The 16,929-nt window shown below is 55.4% G+C and overlaps 3 protein-coding genes across 3 annotated transcripts; 2 read left to right on the forward strand and 1 right to left on the reverse strand.

The window, feature by feature from the left end:
* Positions 1–5: 5 nt before the first annotated feature.
* Positions 6–6,848, reverse strand: B0I36DRAFT_355111 (CHAT domain-containing protein; the record flags this gene model as incomplete). Its single annotated transcript, XM_046157402.1, has 7 exons — positions 6–625; positions 1,066–1,193; positions 1,459–1,460; positions 1,521–1,827; positions 1,971–2,068; positions 2,498–6,306; positions 6,833–6,848. The coding sequence occupies 7 exons, from the start codon at positions 6,846–6,848 to the stop codon at positions 6–8; spliced, it is 4,980 nt and encodes a 1,659-aa protein (XP_046005921.1).
* Positions 6,849–7,069: 221 nt separating this feature from the next.
* Positions 7,070–10,048, forward strand: B0I36DRAFT_425591 (caspase domain-containing protein; the record flags this gene model as incomplete). Its single annotated transcript, XM_046162340.1, has 4 exons — positions 7,070–7,173; positions 7,195–7,269; positions 7,357–9,037; positions 9,767–10,048. The coding sequence occupies exons 1-4, from the start codon at positions 7,121–7,123 to the stop codon at positions 10,046–10,048; spliced, it is 2,091 nt and encodes a 696-aa protein (XP_046005922.1). The 5' UTR covers positions 7,070–7,120.
* A 2,442-nt stretch (positions 10,049–12,490) lies between these two features.
* Positions 12,491–16,212, forward strand: B0I36DRAFT_44938 (uncharacterized protein). Its single transcript, XM_046162905.1, has 6 exons — positions 12,491–13,084; positions 13,137–13,246; positions 13,306–14,805; positions 14,857–14,967; positions 15,025–15,660; positions 15,724–16,212. The coding sequence occupies exons 1-6, from the start codon at positions 12,707–12,709 to the stop codon at positions 16,082–16,084; spliced, it is 3,096 nt and encodes a 1,031-aa protein (XP_046005923.1). The 5' UTR covers positions 12,491–12,706; the 3' UTR covers positions 16,085–16,212.
* Positions 16,213–16,929: the final 717 nt, after the last annotated feature.

Raw genomic sequence — 16,929 nt, forward strand, 5'->3', positions numbered from 1 at the left:
CCTTCTCAAATGATCTCGATGCTTGATTTTACTCGCACTACCGATGGCTGAAATTCGAAATTTCTGGCTGCGAAGCGCTTGCACTTTCTCATGCCCTGGATATCGATTTTCTTCATAGTGATGCTCATTCCTGAAGCAAAGTCGTTCAAGAATTGCATGACAACCGACTTCCATGATGGAGACAACCTAATACCATGTCCGCCGTGTTCCAAGATGAGAAGCTCTACTGGTCGGTCATGCTCTGCCATAGCCTCTGCAAACAGAAAGGAGTTCTCCACTGGGACGTCCTTGTCATTGGACGTGTGCATAATGAAGGTTGGTGGTGTAATGCCTGTGACTCGGGTATGTGCTGACAGTTCGCGACACAGTTGTGCAGAAGGGTCTGGACCAAGAGCATTACTCCTGGAACCGGGATGGCCGATAGGAAGTTCCATTACTATAACAGGATACGCCAAGATCAAAAGATCAACAGTGACCGTCGACGCGGTGGCAACAAGGGCCGCAAGATGGCCGCCGGCAGACCAGCCCCAAAGCACTACTCTGCTCGTCGAATGAGAGCTTTGGATGATTCGAACAGCCTCAACAGCTTCGTCAAAAGGTTTAGGCCAGAGAGGTGGAGTCGTATCTGCCGCGCAGGTGTAATTAAGTACGTAGACGTGGTATCCATCCTTATTCAATTCGTCCGCTGGATCGAGGCCATCTTTGATCCACCCTACTGTCTTATTCCACCCCGTAATTGAGTCAACTTCCAGGGTCTGATATGCCCCACATATGCAGTGTCGACCGTGCACACCTCAACGTCCTTCTCATTCTCACGTAGGACATGTCATATCCTACGAAAGGTCTGTGCACGTAGTAGATCCGCCTCATTCCAGCCCCTTTTCCCAGCGGATTTGAGTCCACTTTTAACCCCAAATTTACTGTCTTTCTTCCCCAGATACGACCCACCGACAGTCCACAATGCCGGCACTAGAAGACGACCTACAGTACGACGATGCGGAACCAATCGCCAATTCGATCAGCGACGAGGCCGGAATGCGATAATAGTCCCGACCAGGTCTTTACCTGCGACCTGACCATCATTCACGGGCAGTTGCTGTCCAGTTGGCGCGTGTCTGCCATACAACAGGGGGCCGGGCGCTTGGGCCATTGGACTCATTCTGAACCCCAGGTGCACCATATTAAGATTGGCACTTGGACCCAAACTTACAGTGTGGGCAGGGGATGCTAACCCCCAAGGGCCACCCGCCCCCAGCCATTCGGGCTACCCCAATTTCCCCACAGGTAAGTGAAGGAGAGCGCTGCGGCTGCGGCTCACACGGAAGACCCCGGACGGGAAAAGGAATGGTGAGAGGCACGCGCCGACGCGTTGTCGCGTCTCAGGCACGGGGTAAAAAAGGGAGGGTTCATCATTAGGGCAGACAGGTAGATAGAATTAAGACATATGCCAATACTTACGACTATACTTCATTTACGTCATTCGAGCTCTACTGTACAGCGGTAACTGAGGCACTACTTACCAAACCGTCCAGACGCGAAACGCGACAGCGACTACAGCGAGACCAGGCACCGCAGCCGGGCAACGTCAGGAAGCCGACATGGAAGACCATCACGACGACGCCGGAGCGCCCCCATCGGAAATCGATGTGTATCTCCACGAGGAGTCGCGCGTACTGATATGTTCGGTGTGTAAGGGTGGCATCCAGCCCGGGCCCGGCATTGAGTCCCACTTCCGGCGGAGGCACCGCCGCAACGGCAGGTGGGCTGGCGGACCCACAGACAGCGGAGACACCAGCAGATGGAACGTCGCCCGTCCCAGAGCTCCGGCTGCAGGCCGGGTTCAGCTGCATAGCATGCCTCGCCATCCTTGCTCCAGCGTAGGAAGTATGAAGGAGGATCTAATCGTGCCATCTCACGGCCATCGTCTTGATCTGGAGCCCGACTTCGACCTGGCCAAGGTGAAAGCTGACCTAACCTGTGCTCGAAACGGATTTTCCTTTATCCAGCATCCAGGGAGCAGGCTGTCACCAGAAACTGCGAGTTCTCTTGATGTGGTCACGGATGGCCTCTACAGTTAACAGTTGGTTCCCATTCCTCTATGAGTTAAAACATCTTTGTGGAGGCAGCGTCAAATGTAACTAGCCCCCGCAAAATGGAGTATTCTACAAGCCTGCCTTGAGAACATCATTGTGCAAAGTGGGCGTAATCGCCTTCAGCAAGAGCGACGGGTAAAAATGGTTCCAACACGTTACCTTGGAAGGATTGCGCGCAAGCCTGGTTTCTCACACATGGCGAGAAGTCAAATGTTGTATGACATTCAATATCAAACGCCAAAGTGAACATAAGGAACCCAGAGCGGCCACCTCGGCTCCGACCCTTGTCTCAATTCAGCGTCCCTGTCCGCTCCCGATGACCATGACTTTCCGCGTCCGGCATCCTCGAACTCCACCCACTGGTCTCGGAGCGTCCTCATCGCTCGGTGAAGCCCCCGGCTTACGGTTTCATCCCGGATACCCTCATCCCGCAGAAACTCGTACGTCATTCTCGCCATGTCCACACATAACCTGTCATTTACGCTCCAAAGCGTGCCCACTACATGACGGAACCCCGCAAGCTGGCAAGCATTGGCCAGATGGATGCTCTCGTCAACAGACCCCTCATCCAGGATCTGACCAGTCCCGCATGCCGAGAGGTACGCGAGGAATGGCGGCTTCGAGGTAAGGTTCGTCTCCAGGAGGCTCGCCACCGTGAATGGCTTCCGATCCCAATCATCCAGGAGCAGCTGGCTCTCCAGCGGTTCCGTGGGATGCGTGCTGCCGTGGCCAGCAAAGTGGAACATCTTGCAGGCCTCCAAGGCCGAGGAGACGTCGGCCTTGCAGGGTCGAGGCCGGGTGTGCGGCAATCCCACCGACTCGCAAACAGCTACTACGGCATCAACCTCGTCGCTCGCATGCTTGAGCGGTTCCTGTTTTGGCGTGTTCTGCATGGCAACGACAACGGCATTTCGGGACCCTCCGGCTTCCGGCGCGTGCTGTGGCCGTCGCCGACTCTGTATGATCGCCTTGACGGACGAGGCGTACGATGAGACGACTCTGTCGACCGCCGTCTCGCCAGTGCGCCTTAGATGGTGTCCCGCTGCATGGAGTGGAAACCGGGTCAGTGGGCCGGTGGGGACCCACCACACTTGCGGCCACTGACTGTCCGAAGGAGGTCCAGTAAAGCCTAGAGCATTAAGAATGGGACAGACGATGGCATCCCAGAGCCACCCAAGCGTGTCAAGAGTTCTAAGTTCCCGGACATGGTCGTTGAGCGCCTCTCGGGAGAGGTGTGGCAGCTCCAGCAATCGGATGCCGGACTGCTCAATGACCAAGGCATCGCAGCGATACGAGCTCACGTTCAGGACGACGATCGGGCCGTGCCGCGCAGCCTCCAGCATATCGGCCTCCGATGCGGAGAGGAGGAATCGCTCAAAACCGGACTTGGAACGGATCGTCTCGAGGAGAGTGGTAAGCTGGGGTCCAGCGTCGCGGCGCCGATCGCCTTCCGTCTCTGCGGCCAGAGTGGGGCGCTCGGCAGCGAGGGAACGAGCCGACGCCGGTGCGTCCAGTTGATCTCGCAGGTCGATAAAGGAACGTACCAGGTCGGGATGCTCGCGTTCGAGAGCGGCAAGGTCGGATTGCTCGAAGAGGGCTCCCGCGATGACACCACGACCAGTCTCAAGCAGTTCGATAGCAGCAGCAGGGCCTCTGTTGGCATGCAGAGCAATGGCTGTCGCGTCCGACGAGAGTCCGACAGCCGCGGAGAGGAGGTGCCGCTTGTCTGAGTTCTGCAGAGAACGGGGCGTCAATAAGGGAATCAAGTCGATCGTCGTTTTGGCAATGGCGTATGCTTGTCGATCTTGAAGTATAGCTGGGGATGTCAGAAGATGACGGCCGGCTGCGACACGCATGCTCACAGCGGAGGCGGACTGACGCAAGGCAGCGACGAAGCGTTCCTTGCCTTCCTCAAGGTCTGCCATCGCGCTTGTGCGTGAGTGTCTGTCGCCTAGACGAACTCCGAGGTTGATTAAGAACATAGCCCGGTCTGGATGATCTAGAGGGGCGGCATCGATGGCTTCTCGTCCAACTCGGATCGCTTCCTCGAGGTCTGCCATCGCTCCGTTCCGCGAGTATCTGTCGCCTAGACGAACTCCAAGGTTGTTCAAGAACCTAGCCCGGTCCGGATGATCTACCGGGGTAGCATTGATGACTTCTCGTCCTACTTGGATCGCTTCCTCGAGGTCTGCCATCGCTCCGTTCCGCGAGTATCTACGGCCTAGACGAACTCCAAGGTTGTTCAAGAACCTAGCCCGGTTCGGATGATCTACCGGGGTGGCATCGATGGCTTCTCGTCCTACTTGGATCGCTTCCTCGAGGTCTGCCATCTCTGCAGTCCGTGAGTATCTACGGCCTAGATGATTTCCGAGGTTGATTAAGAACCCAGCCCGGTTCGGATGATATAGCGGGGTGGCATCGATGGCTTCCCGTATCAGACGAATGGCTTCCTCGAGGTCTGCCATCTCTGCATTCCGTGAGTATCTGTCGCCTAGATGATTTCCGAGGTTGCTCAACCATCCAGCCCGGTCCGGATGATCTAGTGGGGTGGCCTCGATGGCTTCCCGCGTCAGACGAATGGCTTCCTCGAGGTCTGCCATCTCTGCATTCCGTAAGTATCTGTCGCCTAGACGAATTCCGAGGTTGTTCAATAATGTAGCCCGGTCCGGATGATGTAGAGGGGTGGCCTCAATGGCTTCCCGCGTCAGACGAATGGCCTCCTCGAGGTCTGCCATCGCTCCGTTCCGCGAGTATCTACGGCCTAGACGATTTCCGAGGTTGTTCAAGAACCTAGCCCGGTTCGGATGATCTACCGGGGTGGCATCGATGGCTTCTCGTCCAACTCGGATCGCTTCTTCGAGGTCTGCCATCGCTCCGTTCCGCGAGTATCTGTCGCCTAGACGAACTCCAAGGTTGTTCAAGAACGTAGCCCGGTCCGGATGATCTACCGGGGTAGCATTGATGACTTCTCGTCCTACTTGGATCGCTTCCTCGAGGTCTGCCATCGCTCCGTTCCGCGAGTATCTACGGCCTAGACAATTTCCGAGGTTGTTCAGCCATCCAGCCCGGTTCGGATGATCTACCGGGGTGGCATCGATGGCTTCTCGTCCTACTTGGATCGCTTCCTCGAGGTCTGCCATCTCTGCAGTCCGTGAGTATCTACGGCCTAGATGATTTCCGAGGTTGATTAAGAACCCAGCCCGGTTCGGATGATATAGCGGGGTGGCATCGATGGCTGCCCGTATCATATGAATGGCTTCCTCGAGGTCTGCCATCTCTGCAGTCCGTGAGTATCTGTCACCTAGATGATTTCCGAGGTTGTTCAATAATGTAGCCCGGTCCGGATGATGTAGAGGGGTGGCATCGATGGCTTCCCGTGTCACGCGAATGGCTTCCTCGAGGTCTGCCATCGCGCCTGTGCGTGAGTATCTGTCGCCTAGACCAATTCCGAGGTTGTTCAAGAACCTAGCCCGGTCTGGATGATCTAGAGGGGCGGCATCGATGGCTTCTTGCCCTACTTGGATCGCTTCCTCGAGATCTGCCATCTCTGTAGTCCGTGAGTATCTGTTGGCTAGATGATTTCCAAGGCTGTTCAGCCATCGAGCCCGGCCCGGATGATGTAGAGGGGTGGCATCGATGGCTTCCCGCGTCAGACGAATAGCCTCCTCGAGGTCTGCTATCGCTCCGTTCCGTGAGAATCTGTCGCCTAGACGAACCCCGATGTTATGTAAGAACATAGCCCGGTCTGGATGATCTAGAGGGGCGGCATCGATGGCTTCTCGTCCAACTCGGATCGCTTCCTCGAGGTCTGCCATCGCTCCGTTCCGCGAGTATCTGTCGCCTAGACGAACTCCAAGGTTGTTCAAGAACCTAGCCCGGTCCGGATGATCTGACGGGGTGGCATCGATGGCTTCTCGTCCTACTTGGATCGCTTCCTCGAGGTCTGCTATCTCTGCAGTCCGCGAGTATCTGTCACCTAGACGAATTCCGAGGTTGTTCAATAATGTAGCCCGGTCCGGATGATGTAGAGGGGTGGCATCGATGGCTTCCCGTGTCACACGAATGGCTCCCTCGAGGTCTGCCATCGCTCCAGTCCGTGCGTATCTGTCGCCTAGACGATTCCCAACGTTGTTCAAGAACATAGCCGGCTCGGGATGATCTGACGGGGTGGCATCGATGGCTTCTCGTCCTATTCGGATGGCTTCCTCGAGGTCTGTAATCGCTTCAGTCCGTGAGTATCTGTGGCCTAGAGAACTGGTTGTCCTGGTAATTCGAAGCGGCTCGTTAGTAGTCCGAAGTCTTTGCCAGGGAGGAAACTTGTCACCCACCCTTTGAAGCTTTAAAATCTAGAATAGAATCGGCCCTGGTGTCGAATGAGTGGAAGATTCGACCTCTGCCCTGCCTAGAATCACGCCCGAGCCACGCACCCACATGCGGCGAGCTATCACATGCTTAATTGCCATTCGTAACTGCTGACACTCAATGCTGACTTGGCATCTTCGTGGCTCGGCGCACTCAGCTTTCAGCTGGCAGAATCTGCATTCGTTGTACTGTAACCACCCTTTGGAGAAACTTAGCTTCTAGGATGGGGGCCACCTCGTCATAGCTGCGTCATGGCTCGTCTTAGACTTTCAGCCGACAGTCAGCGCGTGCTGTGTCGTCACTTGTCAGCAAGGCTCCAGAGTTAGATTTGTAACTCCTCGCAAATCCACCGGTGCAGGGTCGCCACATGCTCTAACCTAGTGCAATTGTCATTTTCTTTTGGATCACTGGGACTGACTGACATGCATGCGGGCGCCCACGGTGGAATATGTCCGTCAAAGTCCTGTTTGTGGAAGCAGTCCATCCTTAAGGGCCCCCCTGGGGGTAGATGCGGGGAATGGCTCACTACCCCGTAAGCCCAGACACCTAAGGCATAAGGTTCAAGCCATGGACTCAGGCTCCGCCGCCGCCGAAAACATGCATATAAACAGAGGCGCCCACTGCTATCTGAATAGTAGGAGACAAGAGGTCACCAGCAATGCATCATGGCCTTCCCAAACCTCCCAAAGCGATTTGCCTTGCTCGTCGGCATCGACCTGTACTTTAACGACGGCTCAAGAAAGAATGAAAATGGAGAACCACACTCTCTCAGAGAGCTTCGAGGCTGTGTCAACGATGTCCGGGCGGTCGCGGAGTTACTTCGAAATGAATTCCAGCTGGAGGAGCCTCGCATCCTCACTTCTCTCCCCTGACCCTGTCAAGCTTCACGTGTCCCACTGAGCCGACAGAGCCGTCAGATTGTCGGCCCACATTCGACAACATCAAGAGGGAATTCGACACTGGCTGAGCAGGCTGGTCCTGGTGACCTCTTCTTTTTTCACTTCTCTGGGCATGGGGCACGGCTGCAACCGACGAGCAAATCCCCGCCCGGGAGGCTGACAGACCCATCCCTGATGACGATGGACTTTTGCTGCGGAAACCCTGCAGTGAGAGGATGGCAGCTGAACGAGTGGCTGAAAAGGCTCAACGAGAAGCAGATTCGGACCATTGTCATCCTCGACAGCTGCCACTCTGGCGGCGCCTGGAGGACTGGTGAAAACGTTCGAACTCCAGAAGGCTGGACGAACGTCCCCAACCTTCCCGCCGACGAAGAGGCAATCACAGAGACCGCTGTCGAATCGGGCAGCCGCGATGGGGAGTTGGAAATGTCCTGGTCCATCAACCCGGACGGATTCACGCTGATGGCAGCCTGCGAAAGTCATGAGGTGGCCGCAGAGAAGACTGTCAACGGCACATCTTACGGCGCATTCACCCATGGACTCTTGGCGTGCCTCAAGCAGAACCGACCAAGCGAGGCAATTGTGACTTATCGGAATCTGCGCGACCAGGTCGTCAAGTGGGTCAACGGACAGACTCCTCGGGTGTATGGTCGAGACAGGCTGGCATTCTTCGGAGACGAGGAGCCATTCTCGGCAACACCCCTCGTCGTGCGACTCGAAGGAGAGAATATTTACCTTCCCATTGGAAAAGTTCACGGTGTTCGGGAGAAGTCCGAATTCACAACTTATCCGCCTACGTCGCACATAACGTTTTCGGTGGATCGAGTCGACGACTTCGAATGCAGCGCCCGGGTGCCATCGGCCCTCCATGCGCAAACTTTGCATCAGCACAACAATCAGATCGTTCCGCGTCGGTGGAGTTTGGGAGACGACATTCTCCAAGTGTTTGTCCATCCCCCTCTGGGGAGCGGATTCCAGCAGGCGCTTCATGCCGCTCTTCAGGATAGGATCGTTGGAGATATCGAGATCACCGAGCCCAACGACAGCTACGGACCTGACTCTGCCGTGTTTAGGATGACACAGCGTGGCAATGACGGCATCAACCTCGCCGGATCTCCGTCTTTGACCGGGTACGAAGGTCCGGTGCGCGGGTTGGACCTCACAGGCGTCAACACCGCTCAACGGGCCACAAAATCTGCCGTTGCTTTGGCTCACTTGACCCGGTTCAGACAAATCCTCAGCCTCAGTGGCAACGCGTCTCAGCAGCTTGGGCCGTTCGAGCTGACTCTGAAACCGAAGATTTCCGGGGGCAACCTCTCGGGTGGCCAGGGAATAGAGTTCGTGTTCAGGAACACATCCGAATCTCAGCTCCACTTCACGGTCTTGGTGCTCAGTCCTGGATTTCATGTGAAGCAGCTTTACCCTTCGGAGGATTTTCCAAAATCGGTGGATCCGGGCCACGAGGTCTTGTTCACCTTTAACCTGACGGTACCTGACCCGCTCAACGGATATGAAGAGCAGCGAGACATAATCCGTACAGTTGTCACGAGAGGCATGCAGCTTTCCTGGAAGAGCCTGGAACTGCCTGACATATGGAATGCTGATCAGCTGGCCGACAAGCGCAGTGGCTCAGGGAGGGACGCGAATTTGCTGTCCGAGTGTAGCTGCTGGGTCAAGGACAACGTAATGTTAACAACAAAACAAGGTGGAGGAGATAAGGTCTGCTGGATCTCACACTTAGTTGGTTAATCAGGCAATGTTTCCCTTCTCTTTCCTTCCATTCGCCGACAGAATCTTCAGTCTCCTACACAGTTCGGAGGCGCGAATCGTGTCTCATCAAGGTGCTTGCTTTGGTTGCTCTAGCTTCTGGGTCACGACTCTGACGTGCTCATCGTTCGGGCGTGGCCAGCCGATTCCCCTTGTGAAGCAAGACGGTCGTACACAGAGTAGATTACTTTGTGAACCCGCCGTCCACCCCCGGTGCCAGAATATATGTGACCCTGCAGGTCGAGGAGTGGGGTTGCAAAGAGCACATAATGCCAATATGCATGAAGTCCAAAATTACCGCTGCGCTTAGCGTGATAAAATCCAGCGCAACAGGGCTGTTTACTGCGGAGGAGTGGGATGAGTCGTAGGCAGGCAGGTACCTAAACCTTTGTCGGACTAGGCCGTGAGGAAGCGTACGATCATCGCACTAATTTCTGGGAGATCACTGGGGGAGCCGGTTCCTCAAGTGGCGTACGGAGTTTGCCATGGACGGGGAAGCTAATTATAGTGGGGAAGTGAGCCCGTGCCATGTTATCCGGACCCAAGGCCCTTCTAGAGTACATTTGTGCTCCATGCACCCTACAAAGTTCCTTCTCCATACGCGTGCGACATCGACACATGCTTGTGCATGCCATATCCTCGTAGCCTCTTTCTCCATGCTGCCAGAATGCACAACCCAGTCAGGCATTACGTCAGCTCCCTGCTTGTCCCCTTTACCCAGGCAGCTTGCTTCTAGGCATTTTGTTACAAGAGAAGAGAACACGATGTAGAGTAATGACACTTCAGCTTGTGCTCTCTGGTACAAGACCGTCCGCATATCTAGTCAAAGGAGCATCGGACGGAGGCGTGCGTGTTGTGGTTCACGTTGAGTGCATGGAAGAGCGTGGCTCGAAGCGCTCATATCCCGATGCATTGACGAGTTGGTGACTTTTGATAAATAACCGAGGGCGACAGCCGCACGAAACCACGCCACGCTGTCTTGTGATGACCGGGTGCATGATCCGGACCGCCTCCCCTGAAGAGAACGAAACGACCCAGGAGTCCCGAATTCGTCATGCCGGCCCCTAGCCGCCAATACTGTCATTACCACACAGGATACGACGACAAAGCAGCTGTCCCCAGACGCATGCCGTGAGCGCATACCTTCTCCGTGCATGCGTCTCTGGGTGGCACAATATTCGGAACTGGGGAAGGTGATTCGGCAGGACTCAATGGGTAGTCTCGAGTTTACTGCAAATGGCATACATTAGACCCTCGTCGTCTTCATAGCACCAGTGACGCCGTCGTTGGGTATTCACATACCGCTGCTGGATGTAAGCCAATCCTTGCTGTCATCCTGCACGCTTCTTCAAAGTGAAAACTGTGTAAAGTGACATATACGTGAGTGATCCAGCTGATGCTAGGTTATGCACCTCTTCACCCGGAGTCTACTGTGAGGGCCTAGCGGGCTTGTGATAGCTTGTGTGGCTTGGCTGCATTTTGTCGGCCCGCACAGGATGTCCCAGACACGCTCTCCTAGGAAAAGAAATATCATATAGATCGAGGATGAGCAAAACCAACGAGGCAAATATCCATGCAGTATGGTTGATATGATGTGGCTCGCAGGCTGCATGGCCCTTGCCACCACGTGCCATCTAGCGGCATCAAGAGCCAGTACGTGTCTCCTTCAACCAGCGGGCTTGTCCTTGATCGTGGGTCTCAAAGGCGGACCGATGCTCCTACAGGTCCGACCACTGAAAGTACCGTGACATTCCCTGGCAGCTAGTCTGTCTCGCCTGTGTGAAAGACGTCGCCAAGTAAAACAACCAACTAATGCACCCTTGGTCGATGATTGCTGGTCTCTTGCTCTTAGGCCTTTGCTCGCGCATGTCAGTCGTCTTCATGGGCCGTTGCCTCCCTGATACGATCGACGTCGTTCTTGCGAGTGTGGCCCGTGAAATCTCAACTACAGCTCGGCGCCTTGCCGTCTAAGCTGCGGTGCCAAGTACACACCGCCGCCCTCTCCGTCATCGGCAAACAATTTCGCGTAAAGGCATCGATATCGTCCTGCGAGGCCACCTAAGAAGGCAGTCGCAGGAATCCGCTTCCGGCTCGCATCCTTAAGCATTAGCTCCAGTTGCTGGGAAAGACTGTCCCAGCCGAATGCCGCACTGTAACATTGACCAGAAAGTTGTGCCTCCTCCATCCTCCCATCTCGAAGTCTTTGCCACAACTCAACACCGTTGCAGCCTTTGGCAACAGCAGAGACAACTCTGGGGGACGAGCGCAAAGCCCGGGCCTGTCGGAGAAATGGTGGCCGCCCCACATTTCATCACTTAAACCCTGCCATGGAGAACCCGACCGAGCCAACACAGTCTCCAACAAGATGCTGTAAGCACGAATGAACTTTTGTCCATGGCCGCCGCCACCAACGTCATCCTGCGCTCACCCAGCCGAGAAGCTAGTGACCGGTCATTACATGGCTGAATGGGACGGAATGCCCTTACAGCAGATGTCACAGTCGACCGAGCCATTCTGACATTACCGTGTTCTTCCTTTCTGTTTCCTTCTGGTGCGGCTGCGTCGTTTGTCTGCAGCCCTGCAAGATACCGACCTGTGCCCATCTATGTCGAAGTTGAGGTTGTCACTCACGCGTTTGCTGCGCCCGACCATGAGAGGTATTCTATCAATGAAGCCAGGAACCGAGCGGCAATGCACCGCTCCGCTGCTCATGCCGAGCAAGGGGCTAGCGCAAACCCTCTTGTCCCTGCGCGGCCCGAGAACTCTCTGTCGAACGAACCTTGCAGCGGGCCCATGATCGAGCGACCAGGGCGTGGCAGGGTTCTGATAGCAATGCGCTGCACACTTGCTAATCGGCCCGCGTAGGGCAGAGTGGGGGCGTACCCGAGAAGAATGAGTTGTGTGGGGCAGCTGGAATGCCAAGATGGCCCACCCTACCATTGTGCCATCCATGGATGGCAGCCGAGCTGACCGGCTCGTCGCGTGGTGGTCGGCACCCCACGCTTTCAGGATGCAGCGAGTCCCAAGTCCCACTCGGTGCAGCTGCGCAGACGCTGGTCGCCCTCCTCTACTACCTCGAACCTAATTGGATAATGGTGCCTAAAAGAAGAAAAGATGTCGCAGACACTTTGCAGTTCCTGGTTTGACGCTAGTGCATTGCAGCAGCAAGGGAGCGGTCGCTGTGCACTGACCCAACTGGTGTCTCTTCGGGTGGCGCTCGTCCTTGCTCCAGCCTCCGCGATAAGGCAGATCCACAACGCACTGATTCCGTGGGTGAGACCCGGAGACAGGCCATGTACATCACATAACAGGGATGGAGCCGTCACATGCTGCCTCCTGATGCTCCTTGGTGGCCGGCTTGGATTGCCACATATATATGTTCAGTATGGGATACCGACTGACCGATCCATTCCCCCCTTGCGAGTCTACACAGACGCAACCGTAGCCGAGCTCGCCGCCGCAGAATCGCCGTGCCTGTCATTCTTCCTCAGACCACGCATACTGCGCCGGCAAGTCACGGCGAGCGTTGCCAGCATGAAGTAGACGCCAGTCAACGGAGCTCTTACTTCTTCAAAGCTGGAGTCCATGGTGAAGCGAGATCCAAACGAAGAAGCTCTGCTGTCCCAGCTGCGACGTCCCAACTCGATGGGCCACCCGATCGATAGCCAGCCTCCGACACCTCATGCGCCTCATCATCGACCTGTGCACCCGCCGCCCGAACCATCTCGCCAGATGAGTTACGACAACGGCCAGTCCATGGCGCAATCGCCAACGACCTCAGGGCCACCCCCACCTCCATATCCGGGCACCGGGACGCCATTGCTTTATCATATCCCGTACGATGGGAGCCCATACGGCCATGGGGGTCACCCAAGCCATGCACCGCCGCCAATGACATACCATACGCCACTCGAGATTGCCCAAGCCGCAAGTACCAAACGGAAGGCGACGAGAACATCTCAGGTATGGAGCCTTCCCGCGCGCTGTGCAGCTAAACACTGACCCCATTTCATAGGCTTGTGACTCGTGTCGTCTGCTCAAATCCAAGTGTGATGGGTCGAAACCTTGCAAGACTTGCATCGAACGAAACATCCCATGCGTGTTCCGCGACCCACAACCCAGGCAGTAAGTTGTGCAGAGTAACAAGGCATCCAGGTGCAGAATGCTGATGTAAGGTGTCGCAGATCCGACAAAGCCAATGCTGACATACTGGATGCCCTGAACGGCTTGAGAGATGATCTTATGCAAAGGTTCGGCAAGATTGATAACCGCCTTGGTCGATTGGAGGGTGCCATCCACGCAAACCACCAGAATGGCGCTCCAGACCTCAAGATGGAGTCGATTGACGTTGAAGACTATCAAGAAGATGCAGGCCCGCACGACCACCCGTCGCCCGATGACCGAGGTGCCGAGGACGAATATGCGGCAAAAAATGGTGTGATGGATCCAGACAAGGCAGAAAAAACGATCCGAATCTGGGACCACAATGACAGCGACGAAAAGCCGGGGCCCCCGGTGGCAGGCAAGACTAAGCTGCCCGCAAACCACACTACTTCGGCAGGACTGCTATTGAAGTGGAAGTCGATACACCGGTTGGTCGCTCCCCATCTCGCTGCAGAACACATTGGATATGTCGAAGAGTTCCCGATTCGACAGGAAAAGGCTCGGGGCTTGCTGCGCGTGTGCGGGGCCGGAGAAGGCTCTGGGGGAGAACATGCCCCAGCAGACCACACGGACCAACCAGCAGACAACATCATGACCGATTTCCAAGACGATAGCTCGGAGGCACAGTCTCCAGCACCCAATTCAGAAGTCTGGGGCCAGACCGGAGGGCTTTCCCCGGCCCAAGGCATGACATTCAGAGGCGGAGTCATTGGCACGGACGGTAATCCAGACTTCTCGCATTCGACTGTGTGGAAATATGTCACCAGCTTCAAGGACAACATCTTGAACATGCATCCGATCATGATACTGGAAGAGCTGGATGCGCTGGTTGTACTGTTTCTCAAGGAGATCCCCCAGCATACGCAGCAGTCAAGTGTGCGGTCCAGCAGCAACCCCAAATTTGTGGGCCAGCCGACAGCTGCCGCTCCATCACTGCCCGAGGCTGTTGGTGCCAAGAGGAAACGCTCGCTTGGTGGCGATGATCCGGCACCATCCGTCAACATCTTAAAACCCGCTCATCCTTCCCGCAGCATAGCGAGCGCGATCGTTCTGCTCGTTTGTGCGCTGGGCAAAATTCGCCTCCACAAGCAGAGAATTCCTGACATTGTCAGGGAGCAAGGTGAGGCCCAGCGACACCGATCGCCCTCCATGCGAAACGGTGGCGCAATGTCTCCGATCCACGGCTCTCCGCTTGGATTCGACTCGCACTCTCAGTCTTCTGGACTACCTTCGCCACAAGAACCGCCTGACGGTGCCATGCCCAAACGCCGTGCTTCCATGCAGGGTCATGGGACTGGGGTGCGTCCGACACCAATCAAGCGAAACTACGACGTCATTCCTGGACTTGAGTACTTCGCACTGGCAACGGACATTCTGGGCAGCCATCTGGGCGGGATCGATCTCAAGCATGTTTATGCTTGGGTCCTTGCTGGTCTGTATTATGGGCAACTCGCGAGGGCTGTGGAAAGCTGGGCATACATAAAGCAGGGCTGTATTGTTCTGCAGGAGGTCATGAGGACGTAAGTCAACACTGCCATGGCTGGTACTGAGCAGCGCTAACTTCGAAGCAGGAGCATATACCGATTCCACGAGATCAAGATGGGCGATGGATATGTGCCTCAGGAGTCCAGGAGGGACAACCTGGTACTCCTGGCGTACTGGACCTGCCTGCAGCTAGAAAGGTATGACATAGGCCCAAATCGCTGCTGTTGGCCGCCTGCTGACTTCTTTGTGCTCAGTGACATCCTTGCGGAGCTACCGCTGTCACAGAGTCCCATTCTGCAGCACGAAGACAACATGCCTTATCCGAACACGACCTTTGTGACAGCCCATGGCTACAATCCCGAAGTTTGCGGCAGCTATTTTGCCCAGCTTCATCTCAGGCGTCAGCTCAATGAGATCCACAGCCACTTGTATAATCCGGACAAGATACATCGACCCTCGTCCCCGGAGACGATCGACGAAGGCATTCATGGTCTCCAAACCCAACTGAAGACATCGCGCGATATCTGGGTTCCTGCCGCATTCAGGTGGCATGACGATGAGCCGCCTGCTGGCGATATCCTCTCTGCTCGCTTGCGTGCAAAGTACTGGGGATCACAGGTCATTATCTATCGCCCCTTCGTACGACATTTGCTCGAGAAGGAGCCTATCCCATATGGCGCTTATGAAGATCCTCGGCTTCCCCCACCAGAAATGTTCCATGAATTGGCAATCAATATCGGCGACAAGCCGGTTCCCGAGGGGGTCGACCCCCGCACGCTTAACTATGCCCGCCTCGGCATCGAGGCGTTGGTCCAGAGCACCAGTGCATTCCATGGCATGCCGCGCAAGCAGCGCATTATTGTAACCAACATTTTCGGTACTGCCCACGCGTAAGTAACACTGCCGGTCACTCTTTAACAGTTGCATTGATATCTGACTCCTTCGACTTCCAGTCAATGGGGCAACCTCCTCACCCTTGCCGCCTGCTACACCGACCCACTTCTTACGAGATTTGTTGATTCCGAAGTGCTGTCTGGGCTGTTCAGGCGGACAATTGAGTTCTTTGACGTCATCGCGCACCGGTCAAGCCCCTTGAGGTCGGAGCCCAACATCCTATTTGGACTGGCGAGTGATCTAAGGCTGCTGCGCGAGGATCCACAAACCAGCTCAAGTTTTTCCAGTATGACTAGCAGCACGACGCCGGTGGCTACCTCAGCGGCGAGCCATCCTCCTACAAGTCATCCTGGAGACATGTACCCACCCACGGGATCATCGATCTTTGCGTGCCATCACGCACACTCTTCTCGGCCGTGAGAAGTCACGGCGCTGCACTCAGCGGTCATGTTCTCCTTGCGCTTGTCCCAAATCTATCGGCATCATGATTCTGGGACTTTGATCCCATAGGTTACGATGCTCCTTTCTCGTACTCATTTTCTTCCCACTCTTGCATAGCTCGGTGTTCTCCTTTGGAACAATTTCTGAAACCCCTTCTGAGAGCTCTGCAACGCATCGCACATCATGGTCACACATCATGGTGGATGTCCCCCCAAAAGCTCAGTTGTTCAGCATATCATAACAAGCTCAAGGGTCCGACTCTTTTGATTTTTTTAGGGCGGTTGATGTGGAGGACCATGTTAGTGAGCCAAGCCTGCCCGTCTGCCTGGCGGACTGGGCTGGCTGGAGTGAAATTACTCGGAGATTTCAGAGGCAGAAGCTGGAATTTTAAGGAAGCTGTGGATATGGCCTGTACATTCTTCAAATTTTTGTCTATGGCGCCACCTGTTGGATCTTGTGTTTGACTAGACGGTCCGCCCGCACATTTACTAGAATGGCATTGGGGCATTGCGGGTTGTAGAACATCAGCGGCGGCACTGCCGCTGCGCGTTACGACTCCATTGAGAAGCAGAAGTCTTTTGCGATGCGCCACTGGTGATGCTTATGAAGGAACGAAAATGGCCGTTATTTGGGCTCTACCGTGTCTCGAGTGCATCGTGATATGCGCGCCTCCCGTCGATGGTGCCGCCCGTTAGTGTGGGCAGATGCCATTTGATCGACAGCTTGGCTCACCTTAGATGTAGAAGAACAATCGAGTAATGATGAAAGTCACAGACTTCGTGGAGGAGTTCATGCTACTGCTTGAAAATGCGAAAATCCGGCCG

Source organism: Microdochium trichocladiopsis (genome assembly GCF_020744255.1).
Source record: "Microdochium trichocladiopsis strain MPI-CAGE-CH-0230 chromosome Unknown B0I36scaffold_12, whole genome shotgun sequence".
NCBI classification, from domain to species: Eukaryota; Fungi; Ascomycota; class Sordariomycetes; order Xylariales; family Microdochiaceae; genus Microdochium; species Microdochium trichocladiopsis.

Excerpts from the sequence above, each read along its gene's own strand:
- B0I36DRAFT_44938 (XM_046162905.1), top strand. The coding sequence starts at position 12,707 with ATGGTGAAGCGAGATCCAAACGAAGAAGCTCTGCTGTCCCAGCTGCGA. Across the intron at positions 13,085-13,136 it reads AGGCGACGAGAACATCTCAG|GCTTGTGACTCGTGTCGTCT; the intron begins GTATGGAGCCTT and ends CCCATTTCATAG. Across the intron at positions 13,247-13,305 it reads CGCGACCCACAACCCAGGCA|ATCCGACAAAGCCAATGCTG; the intron begins GTAAGTTGTGCA and ends AAGGTGTCGCAG.